The sequence below is a fragment of the Pituophis catenifer genome, unplaced genomic scaffold, assembly GCF_029215685.1.
Source record: "Pituophis catenifer annectens isolate HBS135680 unplaced genomic scaffold, rPitCat1.0.hap2 SCAF_1, whole genome shotgun sequence".
Classification (NCBI taxonomy): Eukaryota; Metazoa; Chordata; class Lepidosauria; order Squamata; family Colubridae; genus Pituophis; species Pituophis catenifer.
The window spans coordinates 18,870,329-18,891,429 of NW_027256881.1; the positions used below are offsets into that span (position 1 = coordinate 18,870,329).

At 39.5% G+C, this 21,101-nt stretch overlaps 1 protein-coding gene across 3 annotated transcripts in view; it reads right to left on the bottom strand.

Moving 5' to 3' along the window:
* TPST1 (tyrosylprotein sulfotransferase 1) overlaps positions 1-21,101 on the bottom strand; it is a 28,937-nt gene that overhangs the window by 7,662 nt on the left and 174 nt on the right. For 2 of the 3 annotated variants that reach the window (XR_011600522.1, XM_070946181.1), the window contains exon 2: positions 5,927-6,876. Coding sequence is in view for 1 of the 3 variants with exons in the window: in XM_070946181.1 (XP_070802282.1) it covers positions 5,927-6,771 (845 nt within the window). In the remaining 2 variants the exon portion in view is untranslated. Of the gene's footprint in view, positions 1-5,926; positions 6,877-20,211; positions 20,253-21,101 lie in introns of those variants that run through there. The other variant, XR_011600523.1, reaches the window with a different exon arrangement.

A 21,101-nucleotide genomic window follows, 5' to 3' on the forward strand; every position in this document is an offset into this window, starting at 1 on the left:
ATGCATTAAAACAATGCTTATTGATAACGACAGATAGTCCTCAACTTACAACCACAATTGAGCCCGAAATTTCTGTTGTTAAGCAGACATTTGTTAAGTGAGTTTTGCTTCATTTACAACCTTTCTTGGCATGGGTGTTAAGTGAATCCTTGCAGCCGATAAATTAATAGCCCAGTTGTTAAGTGAATCTGGCTTCCCCATTGACTTTTGCTTCTCAGAAGGTCACAAAAGGTGTACACATGACCTTGGGACACAGCAATGGTCACAAGTATGAACCAGTTGCCAAGCTTCTGAATTTTGATCACATGATCATGGGGAATGCTGCAAAGGTTGTAACTGTAAACGGTCATAAGTCACATTTTTCAATGCCGTTGTAATTTTGAATGGTCACTAGATGAACTCAAGGACTACCTGTACTCTTTATTTTGCTCCAAATCTAATACTTGTAATTTACCTACAGAACCAAACTATTATAATTTTGATGCATAAATGAGTACAGATAGTCCTTGACTTCCTAACACAATGAAGCCCAAAATTTCAGCTGCTAAGCGAGACAGTTAAGTCAGTTGTGCCTCATTTTGCAACCTTTGGTGCCACAGTTGTTAAGCAATCACTGCAGTGGTTAAGTGAATCATGGGGTTGGTAAGTGAATCTGGCTTCTCCCATTGACTTTGCTTGTCGGAAGCCAGCTGGGAAGGTTACAAATGGTGATCACATGACCCCAAGACACGGCCACTGTCATAAATTCATGACTGCTGCCAAGTGTCCAAATTTTGATCATGTGACCATGGGGATGCTGCAATGGTGGTGAAGTGTGAAACCAGTCATTAAGTCACTTTTCTCAATAGTTGTAAATTGAAGATTATCTGTATCAGGTAAAAGAGTGTGAAGATTGCCTCGTTGAGCAAACCTCTTATTTTAAGACCTAGAAGTCCATCAGGAGAGCAAAAATAAAATTTCAGGAAATGCAGAAACTGGTACTAAAGTAATAATAGCTCAGAAACTAGACAGTGTCTAAAACAAGGGTGTTAAACTCAAGGCCCAGGGGCCAGATCCGACCCACAGGGTGCTTAGATCTGGCCTCCAGGGCTGTCCTGGAGACAGCGAAGGGCCAGCCCACGTTGCCTCTGCCAGTAAAAATGGAGCTCGTAAGAGCTGCAGCCCTCCCAAGCTCTGTTTTCGCTGGCAGAGTTCCAGGGGGCCGTCACAGCCAAAAAGAGAGCTCGGGAGCCCGTTTTCACTGGCAGAGCGCTTGGGTGATGACACAAGTGACATTGAGGTGGCCACGCCCACCCTGCCCACACTCACTCCGGCCCCCTCGAGGTGAAACACAACTCTCAATGAAATCTAGTTTGACACCCTTGGTCTAAAAGCAATATTTTTATGTGAAGAATCTGTTTCTTCCTGATTTCCTTAGCTGTTTTTCTAAAACTGTAAACCCATGAAAAATTTAAGACAATATATAATCCTATTTAAATGTTGTTCTTGTTTTCTCTTCTCAGTCTTATTTATGTGACCAAATCAAACCAAAAAAATTAAGTTCCCAGCTTTCTTAGAGTTCAGTAGTTCATATTTTCATTTGTAACAAAAAGATTTTAAAAAATTAAAACTTAATAAATGTACATGATTGTGTAATTAGAATTCAAACTTTGCATTTAACAGATATGCAAAAATGATAGTTTCTAATGAGTAAAGTAAGATATACATAAGACAGTTTATGTTCCTAAAGCAGATATGTGAAGGATAAAATTAATACAATTATTGCATATATTTCCATTTTTCGTCCAGAAAAAAAAGACAAAATGTGTCTTTTTTACAGCAACAAATCCAGAAATTTTATATCTCTATTGTATCACCTCTAAAGGACCGCATCTCTCTTTAGCAGGAGTGTAACCTGAGGCTTCAGCAGGTCGCTTTAGCATCAAGAACATGGCTCTTACGTCATCCCAAAATCATCATTAATTTTTGAAGCAACAGGACGACAAAATTATTGTCATTAAAAAACAATCCTGTTAATTGATTGGCCAATATGATTTTAACTACATTTTAAATTAAATTGTTTTGTTTTGTTAGATTTATATGAAGCCTTTTTTTCCCCAGAAGTTGAAGGCAACGTAGCAGGGCTGTCCATTTTATCTCCTGACCAGCAACTCTGTGAAATGGGTTGAGATGAAAGAAAGCAACCAGGGTTACTTAATGAATTTCCATGGCAGAGGATGGATTTGAACAGGGCCCAATATTTTAGCTGCAAACATTGGTCCATATTAACTTCAGTTAACAGTAATCAAATGCAGCTTGTTACACAATGCATGTTAGATCTTTAATTGACCTGGTAACACAAGTTATGTAAACATACCCTGGCTTGTCATTGAGAAAGGTCAGAGCCATTACCAACTGATTGAATCTGCATTAATATACCAAGAATTCAGGATTACCTAATGAAACAAATTGTCATGTGTTTTGGACAGATGGAAGAAAACTCTTCATCTCAGTGTTTCATTACACTCTGGAACTTACCACCATAAGTTTTTAATGGACCACCAATGTCGACAATTTTAATGGACAATTGGGTATGTTCATAATAAAAGAAAGAGAAATATGTAACAATGGCCAATAGCTATGATGGACTAATTAAACCTCCATGTTTAGAGGCCGTTTTATTTCTGAATACAGCTCCCACGGCATGTGGTATGCTGACTATAGAAGCAGAGGTGTCTGGTATTTGGACCCAAAGTAAGAAAGATGTTTTAGATTCAGCAGCTCATTAAAAAAAAAAGATCATGGAAACTCTGGAAAAGACACAGCATCTTGAAGGAGGCTCCAACAAGCACAGCAAAGCACCTTTCCAGCATCAGATTCACACCTAAGTTAGCTGAATTTCGAATTCTCTGCTGCCAGTAAGGAGGAAGAAGAGCAATCATTGGGTAAGGCTGGAAAAAATCCTATCTGAAATCCAGGAAGTCTGCTGCCAATCCCTGTTTTTGAGCCAGACAGGCCAAAGACATGACTTGGTATTGAGCTTCTTCCTCTTTCTCCAAGAAGCCTTCACTCTTCTCGACTTCAAACAGAGGACAGTAAATAATATTCTCTCCCACCTCACAAAAAAACCCACCCTCTACATTTCTCTTCAAATTGCTCCTGTCTGTGGCTCTGCTGACGATAATAAAGGGGGGGGGATCTGGTGTCGGCTGCTTCCTTTAAAAAAAAATCACATTCTCCCCACCAGCTCCAGCTGTTTTTTATTAAGAAGAGGGCAAATGCCAGAGTTACAGTGCTAGTTATGGCAAGACTCCATGCACTCAGCCTGTCCGCCAAGAGCCACGTTGGCAATGTGTTTCAGCCACAGCGCATCTCGTGCTGCCTTGAGTTACTGCCAGTTCAGGCAGCCTCTTTTCACATCACTGTCAAACCAGATTTGTTTTCTGGGTTTTTGGGGTAGGGGGGATTGAAATGAAATTGTACAGGATTGGCTTCGTCACCCAAACCATAATAAACAGAAGCTGGGCAGCAGGGATCCACTGTGGAGGTTCAAAACACCTTTAAGTAAGGCTTGGACAATCTCTGGGTACTATTCTAAGTAAATATTGCTCCATAAGAATGTAGGGGGAGCAACTGAGTCCAACGAAATGAGAGGACAAACAAATTGGACTGCTAAGTTTATGAAACATTTCTCCTTACCCTATGTGTGCATGTACACACCTACAGCACAACCAGGGTGCAAACAATTTCCATCACAGCACAAACCAGGGTACGAATAATTTTCATTTGTTAAGCATTCTTTTTAAGCAGCAAGCTTTAAATCAGTAGATTAATTGGGAGTTTATCAAATTTTCTCTTTTCGTCTAAAAATAGGGGGAAACATATCCAGGGAGGCCTAATTTTAAGGAAAAGGGGGAGGAAAAAAGAGGATTATGCGTTACAAACCTGTGCATAGAAGCACGTATGCAATCAATAAGAATTCTAGCTAAAAGGAGAATGGCTTAGAACAGTCATACATGATACAATGCTGTAGGGAGTTCTGGTGCCTTTCAGATCATGAATAATTGAATTATCCAAATAGAGCTGATGACATTGAAGAATTACCCCTATCCAGAAGAACTTGATCAACACAGAGTAACCAATTACACAGCGCTACAATTTTTCTGCATGTCTGATTGAATGATCCTATTAGACTCAATTAAGAAATCTGCAGCCCTAGAGCTGCATGCTGCCCCTGGACAGTCTTTCAGTAGCCCTTAGGGTTACCTGAGACCATGACTGGTTCCACCTGGTGGCCTAATTTCCTGCTGTTGTACAAAACACACACACACAAAATCACTGTAGGGACTCATAGAGAGATGCAGCAGGAATTCCCCTTGCCATTTTGGTCGAGTATATACATTCCTTATGACCAGCTGTTATTTTCTTCTCACCAGTACCACACTGTGGCATGTAAGTTGGGACTGATCAGTGGCTTCAATGCCATAAACAGTATTTACAGTTAGCATCTAAACCAGCAGTAAACCACCAGGATCAATTTTTGCCAATGGGGCCAACTTTTTCCACCTCTCTAAGAAAGCAGTCAAGATACTCCTGTTTGGTCCAGAATTATGGATTAAACCGTAATGATTTTAAGAATTTTTTTAAAAAGGATTTTAATTGCTTTATGTTTTCTTTTGTTTTTACTGTGAGCTGCCAAGTACTCATTAGGTAGGAAAAAAACCCCCAGAGCAATTTATTTCTTAGACTAACTAAAATTTCACAAAATCCCTGCACGTATTCGTGCTTCAAACGTGAAATGATTTTGTAAAATTTTAGTTTGTAAAACAGAAGGGATTTTTTTTAACCTTGTGATTGACATAGCTGCTATTGTTTTCTATAAGTAAAACGGTTGATGTGAATGTTTAAAACTACTCCCCATCTCCTTTTAAAAAGCAGCATTGTGAAAAGAAGAAATAACGTTCCATTGCTTTGGTACTTAACTATGAGGATGTCTTTCCTGTTTTCTTTTGTTCTAGTCTGCTGCGTATTTGCACTGCTTAAGACAAATAACTACGAAGTGTTCTCTCTTTCTGCACAGCACTAGCATTTCATATTCTGTTTTAAGACTGCAGATGAAAATCAGAAAGTAAAAGGAGGCTTGCTTGTCCTTCAATCTTGATTCGACTGGTGAAAAAATGATTCTGCTGGTTTATTTTACCAACAATAAATATTTATAGTTTTGAAGCCGGTTACTCCCAACCTGCATGCTACAGGGTGGTCATTGTTGATCGTAAGGAAGGCATGCACTGAAATGATGAAATTCTGCTACATCTCTGCATGAATTGCTGCCCTTGTTTTATTCTTCTATTTAGACTTCTACTCGGGCAGCAGAACAGTAGGAAATTTTCAAATGGCTAAGCCCAAGTCTCAAGGGAGTCAATTCCATAACAACAACCATTCCTTTCCTTCAAGAGCTCAAGGCAGTCTTTCCTCCATTCTTCTCCCCCCCCCACCTCCCCACACATACACACCAATTCTGTGAAAAAGGTTGGACAAAATGGGTACCCTTTTACCTAATTTGCATATAATTTTAAAATAATGCCATTTTAGAAACAGGGAATTTTTCCGCAATGGAAAATGTAACAACAGAAAAATGTTCCATCCCACATCCTTATCCTTGAGGCTTTCTGCAATGAAGGGTAATTCCTGGCATCCGAACATGAGAATTTTTCCTAATTTCAGAAATGTATTGTAACGACCATAATTTCGAGAGATGGCTGAGGCAGAGAAATATTTCTATTTCTCTGAATTTTTCAAGATGCATTTTTGTTATTGTTATCTGTAACCCTGACCATAAAAAAATATATCTCAGCCCTTTTTGAGTATTTTAGAAGAAACAAACAGCTGGACAAACTGTTCAACTTAGGACTTTCTAAAAACCCCACCCAGGAAGAAGCAGACTCACTTTGATAGGGACACTCCCCCAGCTTTCCCAATCATTTCTTCGTGATGCAAAACTGCAGGATTCCATGGGATGTGGAGGAACTTGAGCAGCGTCCTGAGCCACTGCTCGGGGTGCAAGACCAGCTGCTCATAATACATCATCATGCAACGGTCAAGGCCAGCCTCCAAGCACTGGTTATACATAATCTCAATGGCACGATTCCATTTGGTCAGGCAATCCCTGTAGCTAGTCAGATCAAAGCCAGCAATGGTGACCTTCCTGGAGATCATGGAATGAACGGAGGCTCGGCCATCTCTGACCATTAAAATAAACTTGGCATTAGGGAAAATCCTGGCAAGGTAAGTTAAAGACTTGAGGGCAAAGGGGTCCTTGTTGCACAGGTAAGGGGCTGGCTCCCCATGCTTCACGATAATTTCCAAGAGAAAGGCCTGCATGGCCGAGTCCAACACCTCGTCTGTGACACCTGCTTCATTGAGCCGCATTTTCTCTTTGCTTGATCGGGCCCACATCTGCTTGACAGCCAAAATCCGAGGGATGACCCGTGTCTCTTCTCCACACCGGATGTCCGGGTGAGCATCTAGCATCGCCCGCATCAAGGTGGTGCCACTCCGGGGTACTCCCCCAATAAATATTAAAGGCATGTCTTTGTTGTAAGCCAGCGTGGCATTTTCCTTTGTGCTCTGGATGGTTCTTGTGGTTGCTTTGGCTGGCTCCAGTCGGGTCAGTTGGCTTCGCTCCTCTATTTGGTGATGGCATTCCATAGCATGTTGCCCCAAGTAGAAGACAGTCACTGAACTGATCACCAGACAGACCAGCAAGAGGTTCTGCTTGAGTTTCGCTACCATCTTTTGTAGAGAAGCCACTTCATGCGGTTAGAGGTGGCTGGGTGGCCCAAGTCACTGCCTGCGTTTCATGCCATGGAGAATGTGGTCCCAAGAGATCAAGACTTGCTGGAACAGAGGAACAAATAAAGGAAACAAAAGGAAACAAAACAAATCAGAGTACTGTGATTAAATTAAAGAGCTTCTCTCCTCCCAAGCAACATTCCAGCTATTAAAATGATAACACTCGCAATCATCAATGATCGAGAGTTAATGGGATCCAGTAGTTACAACACAAGATTGTAATTTTGAATGTCTATGGAGATTCTCTCTATATATAAATAGGATTGCCAACATAATCACCAACGTCCGATGATGGATATGGCACAAGAATAAGAATGGAGATTCTCAGTCATCCAGGGCATGGTTGTGCCAAAGGTACTTTTCCAAAATGCAACTGGACTTTCTTTGTTTTTCCTTGAAGACATTTTGCGTCTCATCCAAAAAGCTTCTTCAGTTCTTGGATGAGATACGAAATGTCTTCAAGGAAAACAAAGGAAGTCCAGTTTGCCTTTTGGAAAAGCACCTTTGGAATTGGAATTGGGAAGACCCAGATTCACCACCACCTTCACCCCACAAAGCCATCAAAAGACCCAAACCACTCATGAAGTTCTTATGGGAACAAAAATGAAACGCAGGGGGGATGTAGAGGAAACATTTACATATTATTTTGAACTTGTCGGAAAGTCAGAATATAAAGATAACTAAACAAATACAGTGGTATCTCGGTACTTGACTCCTTCAAAAGTTGTTGAATTTGACCACGACACATTTTGATGTAAAAATGTTTCTCGGTACTCATTGTTTGCTTGATCTTGATGCGCTGTGACAGGAAAAGGGGAATAGCCACGGAGCACAAACAGGAAATTGACCATGTAGGGAAGGTCGCTGCAGAGGATGGATAGGAAGTCAGCCATGCTGGGAAGGTCACTGACATAGGAAAAGAGACAGACAGGAAGTTCTTCCCGGCCAAAACAAAGGGTCATGTAGTAAATCAGGTGGTTCATTTGGCAATTATCATTTTTAGTACTCATCGTGAGAAGTACCGAGGTACCACAGAAAATAATTTTCAGGAAGTCCTGGACAATATGAGATGGTCACAGGTCAAGGGCACAGCATGTGGTTTCAAATGAGGTCAAGGAACCTATACCACAACAAAGTTCATAGAGCCACAATCCTCATCATCACAATTAGGCCATGCTGGCTAAGGATTCTTAGAAAGGAGAATCTCATCTATTCTTCTCAAGACACGAAAGCCACAAGTTTCTACATTCTTGTAGCAAGAACTGTAAGAGTGGAGAATGCTGGCTTAAATCATGATCCAATTCAATATATGCAGAACCACAATTTAACCAAATAATATGGGTACACAATTTAATTAGAATCATAATTTAACCAAATAATATGGGTATACACAATAGAACGAACCACAACAAACATATTCAAGTTTATCACCAACAAAATTTAGCATGTTATTAAATATCACCCTAAAATTCTCTGCAGTTGAATCTATGGAGATGGTTTAGTGCATCCACATAACCTGTGTGTGTGTCAGGACACTAACATATCTCTGAGTTGATAAGATACAGATAACAATATGTTGATTTGCAAGATATTCTCTAGATTAGCACTTTTATCCACTTACAGAGGATAACATGAACATGCTTGGAGTAAAACTGAGATTTAGTTGCACTTCAGTGGTGAAATCTGAACCGGTTTGCTACCGGTTTGCTGGCCGCGCATGTGTGCTGCGCGCCCAACGCACGCTATACATGCAAGCACAGTACGTGCCAAACACACAGAAAAAGGAGGCTTCGGAAGGTAAGTATAACAGTGAAGGGGGGAACTGCTGTGCCGCGCGATTTAAAAATGTGCGGCACAGCTGATCGTCAGAAATAACAGTTCGGAGGAATAGGTAGGGTTTTTTTACTACCGGTTCGTCCGAACTGGTAGTTTTTATCACTACTGGTTCGCCCGAACTGGTGCGAACCAGTAGGATTTCACCGCTGTTGCACTTGTTGTCCACCAGCCTGAACCGACAAGTACTACTTTTGCTATTAGCAGAGGATGCTGTACATGGCAATGTGCAACTAAGGCTGGAAACTTTTCTATACCTTTCCTGTTTTACTGAAAAGCATTATGTGTGAGTTTTTAACTGATCAAAGACACACTAAGGAGTGGAGGTACATTTCTGTATGCTCAGTTAATACAGTGTTTTCAAGTTTAGCAACTTTGAAATGTGTAGACTTTAACTGGCTGGGGAATTCTGAGAGTTGATGTCCACATATCTTTAAGATTGCCAAATTTAAAAAAAAAAACACTGATCTAATAGCAACCAAACATATGGAAACAATAGAGAAAATACAGAGCGATTTGGATGAAAACAAAATTTATGTTAGAAGAGAGTGAGAAGGGCTACACAAGAAACATCAACCAGGGATAACAATTTAAAATAAAAATAATGAAATTATTTGGGACAAATCTGAAGGGGGAATATTACTGCAAGGAATATTTTCAAGAGCAATGTGGTATGATTATCAAAGAGGGGCAGTAAAACATGCTGTAAAAGTTAATGTACTTTTGGTAAAAGGAAATCATCTGAAATATTCAAACTGCTGAAGTTGCAGATATAAATGAACCAACAAGAAAAATGTTAGAATGTGGATGTAGTTTGCTAACAGAGTGGTTGTATAACTTATTTAATGAGTTTGTAAAGACTTCATCTCTGGCTTTCGATTAGAAGACAGCTATTATTGCTTCTCTATCAAAGGAAACTGTTCTAAGTATAAATACAAAAACTTCAGTTAGATTCATTTGTTAAGTGTGAGAAAGTGTCAGGCAATTTCTGGCAAAAGGGTACAAAAATGACAGTGTACAACATTGAAGAAATACAGACCTCTTCTGCAGTAAGAAATGTATGAATGTAATTTTAAAAAGTCTCTTTACTTTTTTGCTATAAAGCTTTTTTGCTATAATACTTTTTATCTATAAAGCTGTATAATAAACAGCATATGCTTGAATTATGGAATGTTTCAGAACCAAAGGTCAGTTGCTGAATGTGATAAGACCATTTACATACCGGGAGTTCAGCATGCATAAGAATGAACGGAATGCTTAGCGAATGATTCAATACAGAGAAGGGAGAAAGTTAAGAATGTGTAAAGTGCTCTTTATGGTTTAACATATTTATGGATAAATATATAAGAAATATTAGGGTAATGAAATATGTGTTGATTGGAGTTTTGGATGTACAGGTAGTCCTTGACTTACAACATTTCATTTAATGTCCATTCAAAGTTACAACAGCTCTGAAAAAAGTGACTTATGACTGTTTTTCACAGTTATGACCATTGCAGCATCCCCATTGTCAGGTGATCAAAATTCAGACACTTGGCAACTGGTTCATATTTATGATGGTTGCAGGCTCATGTGATCACTTTTTGGGACCTTCTGACAAGCAAAGTTAATGGGGAAGCCAAATTCACTTAACGAAGTCACTAACTTAACTACAGCAGTGATTTACTTAACAACTGTGGCAAGAAAGATCATAAAATGGGCAAAATTCACTTAACAAATGTCTTGCTTAGCAACAGAACTTTTGGGCTCAATTGAGGTTGTAAGTCGAGGACTACCTGTACATGTCCTTTGGTATGTGTGATATTCCTTTGATGGATGAAACTGAATTATTTGCACCTAATGCTATCTAATTGTACGATGCAATGAGGGGAAAATGGATCTGAAAATTATTGTATCAGTTCAAACTTGCTGCATTTACCACAGGAAATGTGTGTATGCGTGGGGGGGGGTAATAATTGCAAGTACCGTATTTTTCTGAGTATAAGATGCATTGGACTATAAGACGCAACTACCTTTTTTGGTGAGGAAAAGAAGAAAAAGAAATCTCCCTCTGCCTCTGAGCAATTTTGTCTCGTTGCAGCAAACAGCCTGCTTTACTTTCATTTTCGTTTTCAGCATAGCTTGATTAGCACAAAGAAAAAAACATATATGCTGCAGCAATTTACCTCCTTGTAGCAAGCAGCAGAGGCCAGGGCAAAACACCTGAGAGCAAAACAGCTGAGAGTCGGGAGACCGATCCAATCAACTTGTGCTAATTAGGCTGTGCTGAAGCTGAAAGGAGTTGTTTTTTCTTGCTGTTTGTTGCAAGGAGATAACTGCTGGGAAGCAGAGGCCAAAGGGTGGGGGCCAGTGGGTGGGCAGGGCTACATTTGGTGTATAAGACACACCTAAATTTTCACCCCCTTTTAGGGGGGAAAAAGGTGTGTCTTATACTCCGAAAAATACGGTAAATGATAACAACTACAGCAAGTGAATGAATTTGTGTATCTTCTCAAAATGTTTACTAAAGGTGGGAAATAGATGGGGAAATGTTTAGATGTACCAAAATGATGGGCAGCACATGATCTTTTGTGAGAATTGTCAAAAGAAACAAAATGTATCTTATACACTTTCTTATATGGGTTCACTAGGTGGGTTCTCTAGGACAGGGATCCCCAACCCCAAGTCGTGAACTGGCATCAGGCCATGGCATGCCAAAAACTGGGCCACACAAATAAGTGAAGCCCCATCCATGGGATGCAGGCAGCACATGAAACCACATCCCCTTCGGTCCATAGAAAAACCTCTCTCCACGGAACCAGTCCCTGGTGCCCAAAAGGTTGGGAGCTGCTGCTCTAGGAGAAACAAAAAAAGTAAATTGAATGTAATGGAAATGGGTGACACAAGAAGCATGTTTTGCAAAACAAGAAAAGACAGCAATAAAAATGAACGAGTGATGAATGAATGTGAACTGAATACAAGAATATGAAAAAGAATGCTTCACAAATTTGTGTATCTGAGGTGATTTGATTTGAACTGAATTTGATGCTAAGGTGGTTTCATCACATACAGAGAATGAATTAGTCTACGACTGCAAAACAAATATAGGAAAAGCGGGAAAGGAAAGTCCAGTAGAGATTAACTGGAATTGCAAAATTGGCATAAAGAGAGAGGCAATACATTTAAAGAACAAGAAGTAATGTACAGAGCAGTAGATGGATATGGGAAAAACAAAAAGGATTTTGCAAGGATAGAAAGGCGTGGAGGACAGTGGTGGAGGGTATGGGTATACACTGGACTATCTATTTATTTTTCTTTTCTCAGTTATTTAATTTCTTTCGCCTGTTATGTCTAACTCCTTTTCTGTTCTATGCATAATGTTGCTAACTGTGGAAAGGTACAGCTGAAAGAGGTATGAACAAATGTTTATTCCTTGTGCCCTACCACCTTACTAGATTGAAATGTGACCCCAAATCGCATTTGATCACTCTCCTTACACATAATTGGAAATAAGGCTTAGAGCAGAGGTGTCAAATTGGCGGCCCGCGAGCCAGATGTCATGCGCAGGCCACACCCACTCCAGCTCCACGAATGGGGAAAACATCGCAAAACGTCACGTGACAGCAACGTGATTCTGCGAGTTTGACACCTGTGACCTAGAGGATGCATTTTGCCTTTGATGCAGTTTACAAGTCTCTGAGCAGCTCAGTTATAACACAAGATTAATAACTGGTTCTAAACCAACAGCTGTATCATTGCTCCCAAAAACAAACTAAAAATCTAGTCTTTTTATCTTCCATTTAGCAACCTTCTCCAGTTACACATAGGTTACAATCCAATGTTCTGGGATGGTATCCAGGAAACCATAAATTCAATCAGATTTTCCCTCTGAAGAGCAGAGTTGGGGCTCTAGCCTCCCAAGGGAAAAGTCAGTAACAAAATTTTGAGCTGCCTCTATGGGAGGCTCAGTAACTCCACCATCAGGAAGGCCAAAACAGAGGGTGCGGCAAAAGCTGAGCTAGAAGCATTCCAGGAAAGGATGTGGTTTTGTTTGTTTGCCCCCTAAGCCAGCAAAGATGCATATATCTGTTATTTTTATTTTATTTATGCAATGCAATGCATATGTTGCTCAATCCCAAACAAGGTTCTAAACAGTTCCCAAATATTGCAAAAAAGGAAATAAAAACAAAATCCAAATAACCATTAATAAACATAAAAATCTTCCTATTTCACAACATACCAAGAAAAAAACAGTAGTACCTATTCTTTTTGAACTTTCGTATTGGAAAGGACTACTGAAATACAGGTAAGAAAACAAACCAATAGATCATTGAACAAATCAATCCAGAGTTCTCATTCAGGACATAAATGGCCAGGCTATTATTCTTCTATTTCAGATATATTATGCAAAGATCTCTCTGGAAAAAGGTCTGATGCTAGAAAAGGTGGAAAGAATGAGAAGAGGATAGACTCTGTTACAGTGGTGACCTAAAAGAACATTAGGAGACCTAAAAGAACAAGACAGATCTAGATCATCATGGAGAAAAATCTATCTATGTGGTCACTAGGAGTTAAAAATAACTTAATGGCACATAATCAATCAAACTATCAGCAACTACAAGGAGGGACCTAGTTGTCAAGCACCAGGAAAATCAGGACAGACAGTTCAAATGGGTATAAAGATTTATTGTAAGCTTGAGCTCTATACAAGAATCTGAAATTAGCGGGAGATAAGAGTAGAAGGAATCCAAGGTGAGCTGGTCTTAGATCTCTTGTGGGCACAAAGGGACTCATGACTGATTATGCATTTGACCCCCTCCCTCAAACTCAGTCTGGTCATCTCCTACATCAGCATGCTATCAATCCCTAAAGTATTTCCTTTAGAGCTGAACACATCCTTGAAGTCACCTGGGCTGTAATTTAATTCAAAGAAGTATTCATCACTGGCTGTCAAAATTAATGTCCTCTTAATGTTTGCAAAGAGGAAGGGGGAATGCTATCAGAGGGACATCAGATCCTCAATTCCATCCTGCAGCTGAAAAAAGGAGAACCCCAAATTCCAACATCAGGGCCTTTCAAGGCGAAGCACAGATCTGCACTGTTAGAAGATGAAGGGCTAAAGTATTAAAGGCACCACATAGAGATGAAATGTCTCATTTCTTGGATCACCCCATCAGCATGCTTTTATTCCTCACTTTGAAATTACATTTAATGGAGTGTAAACCAACAATTTCTGTGATACAATAGAGTCAGAAATGTGTCAATCAAGAAACAAAATAAACCAAACAAGACATCACATATAAATGGAAGAGGGTCTGATCATTTACAAAATATTCCCTGGGGAAGATAAGGGTACTGGTTTACTATCTTATACATGGCAGTTGTAAAAAGCCCTGGAGAAAATCACGAAGATGGAGACATTTATCCTTAGCTGAGAATTAAATGTTATCTAGTCAACAACTATCACAAGATAACGGTGGAATGATGTAGCCTTTTGCAATAATCTGAGACAGTATTTTTCAATTTTAGTAGCTTTCAGACGTGTGGACTTCAATTTCCCATGCCGGCTGGAGAATTCCAGAAGTTGAAGTCCACATATCTAAAAGCTGACACACTGAATAGGGAGAACTCTGAAAGGTGTAGGGGGCTGTTGGATCTATCTTAATTTCACTCAAAAATGTACTTTGCACTTGAAAGCTGCTGATAGAAATTTAATTGGCAATTATAGCTTTTTTAAAGAAAGCATCTCTGCTCAGAAGCAGCATGTTAACGGCTCTAGGCTGTTGCCCCCATTCTGCATGCCAGACAACAGAAGTATCTGGCTGACTACTCCTGAAAACAGAACAGCCCAATGTCCTGATTAGCTACAGGAGTCAAGAAATACGCATTCAGGCACAATCCGTATTCAATACCAGTTGTTGAAAAAAATACAACCCGGGAGAAGGTGATTTTTAAGCCAGCTCAAGAGATTATTTATGGCTTCTATTTATTTGAGGTGGGAGGGAACTGGTACAGGTAAATTGTTTTTGAGTTGTCAGCCTCATTTGAGATGTCAGTAGGCACTGGTTGTATCTTATTTCACACTCCTTTCCCAAAGTAGAAACAGGCTTGATATCAAAACAGATAATCAATCAAATTAAATTTCCCTGGCACAGAATGCTCTAAACTTCCAATACTATCAAAGTACAAGCCATCCTGGTCACAGGAACCATTCAAGCCCCAGGGAACAAAATTGCCCCACAGAGCTAAGCCGCCAGTTTGACCTTAAACTTGAAGAGTCATTTGTACAGAAACAGCAGAGAAGGGAAAGCAGGCTTGAACTTGCCACTCTCGGAAAGCAGAGGCAGAAGAAAGCCTTCCTCAGTCGCCTTGGGGAATGGATGCCTCGGATCAGTGAACCTCAGCTACTGTACTTTTAACTCTTTCTGCAAAGAATTTCAGTATAATTTGAAAGCAAATACCAACGCTGCTATTTTGCCAAATCAGACTAAGGAATCCCAAGCAAATATTGTGCTTTTAAGAGCAGCCAGTTGGGAGTGCTCCAGGAGGCCCAGAGAACAGTATTAAGATAGTGGGAGCCTTGCTTTACTTATTATCTGTCCTCAGAACCTGGTATTTCAATATACAGCCTCAGAACATAGAGGTTTCTTCATGCTTTTGATCCATGGAAGGGAATGAGTCTAATAGCCACCCCTACAAGATAGAAATAGAGGTTTATTTATCCACACCAGAGGCGGGTTTCAGCAGGTTCTGACCAGTTCTGGAGAACTGGTAGCGGAAATTTTGAGTAGTTCAGAGAACCGGTAGTAAAAATTCTGACTGGCCCCGCCCCCATCTATTCTTCGCCTCCCAATTCGCAGTTGATTGGGAGGAAATGGGGATTTTGCAATAACCTTCCCCTAGAGTGGGGTGGGAATGGAGATTTTACATATCCTTCCCCTGCCACGCCCACCAAGCCACGCCCACCAAGCCACACCCATAGAACTGGTAGTAAAAAATTTTGAAACCCACCATTGATCCACACCATCCATTTTCTAAAAAACAGCTATAGGTCAGGGGCAGAAGGGCATGGGCTCTGTCTAGAGAAGGCACCACTCACTTTACAGATCAATCTTAGCAGTCTCTGGAGACCTTCCAGTGGCCTAGTTAACATGGTTAACAGGTTAACATGGTTCACCCCAACTCATCATGTTTTTGGTTTGGGTGTGATAGTGTTAGCTTGGGAATGGGCATGATACAAGAGCCACAAATGAAGGCCAAGGGGAAACATGAAACCAGAGATTATCCCACTTCAGTTTGGGTCACTCTATGTTTTTTGGTGTCCTAACTGTTGCCAGCCAATAGTTTCTGGGATGCTCCTAAAAAGACATGAAGATGACATAATCTTGCCTACATCTGGGGATCCTAAGATATTTCAGGGGAAGCCACAGGTGAAAAACACATAACGTAAGGCCAGATCAAGTGCCAAGGGGGCAAAAGAAAAGCAAGCTGTATCAGAGTCCTCAACTTACATTTAACAACATTCAAAATTACTATGGCACTGAAAAAAATGACTTATAACTTTATATAAAAAGTGACTCTGTCAGGCCTCCAGCATATAGTTGCGTATTTTTATTGTGGTTATTCTTTAATATGTATTGAGCTCCATCTGGTAGCCAAACACAATCTTTCATTGTTGGAAATTAAGTTTGATGAAATTTAACCCTGTAGGGCACCCATATTCCCATTAGCCCTCATTCTGGGGAGAAAAAGGTGCATCCTGAGAAGCCAGACTCCATTTTGTAATGTTCTGAGGTAACAGAAACATCTAGAAGAATCCAGCTTAATTTTCCAAATTTTCTTCTGAGAACAAAATCTATCCCATACACAGCATCGCTGTTTCACCATATCCTGTTCTTTAATACAGTATCAAGATTTTTTTTTTAAACTTGATTTATATGCCGCCCTTCTCCGGAGACTCAGGGCGGCTTACAATGCGTTAAGCAATAGCCTTTATACTTTTGTATATTTATACAAAGTCAGCTTATTGCCCCCACAAACTGGGTCCTCAATTTACCTACCTTAGAAAGGATGGAAGGCTGAGTCAACCTTGAGCCTGGTGAGATTCAAACTTACAGTAATTGCAGACAGCTGGTGTTAATCACAATGCTATCAGTCTGCTGAGCCGCCAGGCCCTATTTACATTTACAGTCTAGTTTATTGAAGGATAGCACAGTTTAGCTGCATGTTGAGCTACGCACAGGGTAATGTGCAATGAGAACAGAACACTTTGCACTTACAACCGCTGCAATGTCCCTCAGATCACAGGATCGAAATCCAAGTGTTTACTGGAATGTCTTTAAGACGACTGCAGCCATTTGCAACCTTCTCAGGGGGCTTCCAACAAGCAAAGTCAAGGGAGGTAGCCAGATTTGTTTAATGACTGTGGCAAAAATGATAGTAAAATCAGATGTGACTCACTTAGCAGCTACATCGCTTAGCAATGGAAGTTCCGGTCCCAACTATGGTTGTAAATCAAGGACTAGCTGTATACTGCAAATATTGCCTTTATTATAAATAAAAATAAATATTCCATTTATAAGCCATGTGTGCAAGTGGCACGCTTTTTCAAAGGTAATGGGACCTGCACAAAGCCCACAGGAGGAAGCATGCCATGAGCAAAAAAGTTTAAGAAACACTGTTTTAGACCAATTTCCTTCTTTGTTTTCGCAGTAACTAGTACAATTATTAGGAGATGCCTCAAAGAAGGGCATAAGGACATCAACCCTTCTTTGTACATTTACCTTAAAGTATTTAGTATTCAGTAATTCCACTGTAGAGCAGCATAAAAATGCAATGTGTTCTAATACAAGAATCCATTGGGCATGGACACAAATCCTTTTGCTTTCTTTGTTAAAAGCATATCCTGCTATCTTTATGGATATAAAGACAAAGCTGAAAGTGGGCATACCTAACCAAAACTTGTACCCTATGACTATCATTAAGTGTTGTACCTTATGATTCTTAATGAACGGATCTTTTCTTTTATGTACACTGAGAATGTATGCGCCAAGACAAATTCCTTGTGTGTCCAATCAACTTGGCCAATAAAAAATTCTATTCTATTCTATTCTAACTTGGAAAGCCACAAGTGCACCACAATAGATGCTTAGTGGGTCAGTTAAAGGAATTAGTGTATTTAAATGCTTGATTTTATCGCTATCCAGAGCAGAAATCTATTTTACCATATACCGAGATATACCAAAAGCAAACTATTTATACAGAATTGAACAGTATATGCAATGTCAAAATTCAGCCAAGGCTTATTCTGGCACAAAGTCTGGATACCTTTATCTCTAAATTTCAGGACACACGCTGAAAAAATTCCTCAAAATTTTACTTAAGCTTTAAGCAGCTGATCTAAGGTAGTGCTCCTCAGTAATAGTTATTTTATAAAACTTTTTTTCTGCAGGAAAATGTTTTAAAATTCTGTAACAGATCCAGATTTGTAAACCTGATCTGGATTTTTCCTTCCAACATCCTATGACCAACTCTATTCCACCACTAAATTTGGAGTTCAGAAATTCAGATATCCAAACCCAAACATTGAGACCACCAGGAAGCAATGAACCAAGAAATAATTTTGAAAATTAAAAAGCAGTTTCCATCTGCATTTCTCACCTTGGCTTTACTGAAAGGAATTAACAATTTGGGGTGGAGGGGGGCGGCCTGGATGTAGGAAGGGGAGGGAATAAACTAAGACTCTCTTGTTTGGATCAGATGAAAATGCTTTCTATCTGGATTATTATTACCTGACAACTTTGTGTCAACCAGCCAGCCAGTCAGTTTGAATGTATTTTAAAACTGTTCAGACATTTTTTTCTTAACTGAGAACTGCATCTGAGGAATTGAAAGGTATAAGGTAGCATATCAAGTTTAGGCCTCATAAATGTTTTTTTTTTTCTCAGCTTTTGTTTCCTTTTCTATCTTGGATAACAACAGTTTCAACAGTCAAGTTTCTTTTTCAAATAAGCATGTTGATCTAAAATCCATATATATGACTTCATGCAATAATTTTTATAGTAAACCCTGCCAATTCAAACCATCTACCACCCCCACTGCCCAAAAGAAGGAGGATTTATATTGCATCAAATATCAGGGAATTTGACTTTTCATCTAGATTATGTCAAGATATTTCTTTACAATTCAACTCCTCCCCAGCCTTTAAATGAATTCACCATTCTCCACAAAGGAATCTAAGTTCAAACCATTAGCAACATTTTTAACACCTTCTCCAAAAAAGCCTTCCCACAACTATTTGAAAAAAACAATGAGAGTTCAATTATTATTATTATAATTATAAAACGGCCTAACTCTGTACCACAAATGTATAATTCCTTATAGAAGAAAAGGCTATACAGGTAGTCCTTGGCTTACAGCAGTTTGTTTAGTAACCATTCAAAGTTACAAAGGCACTGAAAAAAGTAATTTATGAGGGTTTTTCACACTCACAACCCTTGCAGCATCCCTGTGGTCACATGATCAAAATGTGGGCGCATGGCAACTGGTTCATATTTATAATGGTTGCAGTGTCCCGACATCATGTTTTGTGACCTTCTGACAAGCAAAGTCAATGGGAAAGCCAGGTTCACTTAACAACTGTGCTATTACCTTAACTGTAGTGATTCACTTAACAAATGTGGCAAGAAAGATAATAAAATGCGGCAAAATTCACTTAACAAAAGTCTAGCTTAGCAACAGAAATTTTGGGCTCAGTTGTGGTTGTAAGTCAAGGGCTACCTGTACGCAGCCTTGAATCATGGAGAAAAGATAGATCATGAACCTAATGAGCAAACAGGGCACTGAACTAAAAAGTTTAGTCTGGTCTCATATGGTTTTCGCTATAATAATGTACTACAGCATTGAACAGGTGTGGTTGGACTATGTAATTTCCAAGATCCCTCCTAAACTTAAAATTCAGTGAAAGTGATCACTAAAACTGGCCAGCTAAACTTTGTTACTTTTAACCCTGAAAATGGGTTCATTCCTTAACTACAACACCCCTTAAGCTAATTCTTTAACTCACTTTCTGGGTTCATAAAGGAAACTAGCCAGAGCCTAGCCACAGACTAAACTAGCCAGAGTTCGTGCAATATGCTAAGCTGTAAAAAAACCAAACCAAGGTTTACATGAACCAGAATTCACCCTTTTGTAAAAAAAAAATGTATGTTTGGTTTGTAATTGAGCATATTCTATGAACACAATTGGTCTCTGTCCAAAATCTGCAGCAATTCACTACCCCGTAAGACACATGCTTTTTTTTAAAATAAAAACACAGGACATCTAGATATAACCGTTTGTCTGAAATACATAAAATACTTCATACATCTGTAGAATTGAATTAAATGGGTCTGCCTTCTGAGAAACCCATGAAATTACAGTATCAAAACAGAAAGAATAAGATTCTGATCTAAGCTGTTCAGTCCCAATTTATAGTTTGGTCTTTAAAAACATACAGGGTACTTTGTCCTGTTGCAGATTTGCAAGTCCATATTATAGAAAATAACCAATAAAAAATTAAATACATACCAGATCTTGTTTTTCTGGCTCAGCAATCTTCCAGCTCTTGCAGCTAGATTTGAAGATAAATTTGAAGTAGAATGTCTGGAACTAATGTATTAAGTAAAGCCTATTTTTAAAAGAGTAAGCATACCATGCCACAGAGCACACACAGATTACAATTTCTATCTATCAAGATACAGATTTTCTGGTGAAAATTAATATAAGGACAGGGTAAAAGTGGACTTCTTTTCCGCTTCTATCAGAAAAGTTTTAGTTTGCATTTTTTTAATTTAAAAAAAATGGAGAATGTTATGCATGCCAACTCAATACCAATTTTTTACCTCCTCACAGCTAAAGCCAGCCAACAGAAAGGAAAAGATGAAGCGAAAGAAGAGATTTATTTTTCTGCCTTTCCATCCTTCATTTTCTGGACTTCAACTAAAACCTAACTGGTTAATAAAGACTTTTAAAAAGTGGCTGCGGGGAGGGAGAGAATATTTCCGAGCATAAGCAAAGAAGCTTCACTCTTAGAACAATTAATCAGTGGAACGGCTTGCCTCCAGAAGTTGTGAGTGCTCCAACCTTGGAAGTTTTTAAGAAGAGATTGAACAACCGTTTGTCTGAAATGGTATAGGATTTTTTTGCCTGAGCAGGGAGGTCGGTCGGACTAGAAGACCTCTAAGGTCCCTTCCAACTCTTGTTTTTCTCTCTGACAGCAAAAGACTGTCTTCTGCTAAACCGGAGCACGTGCAGCGCGCGGTTCCTCTCTGTGCGCAGAAATTATGAAATCAGAGCTCTCCTCCTGACGTTGCTTTTCCTTCCCCGATGCACAGGCGATCAAAAGCGGGGGAATAAAGGCAACGCAGTTCTTTTCCACCGGCAATTAGAAGAGAGAGAGAGAAAGAGAGAGAGAGAGA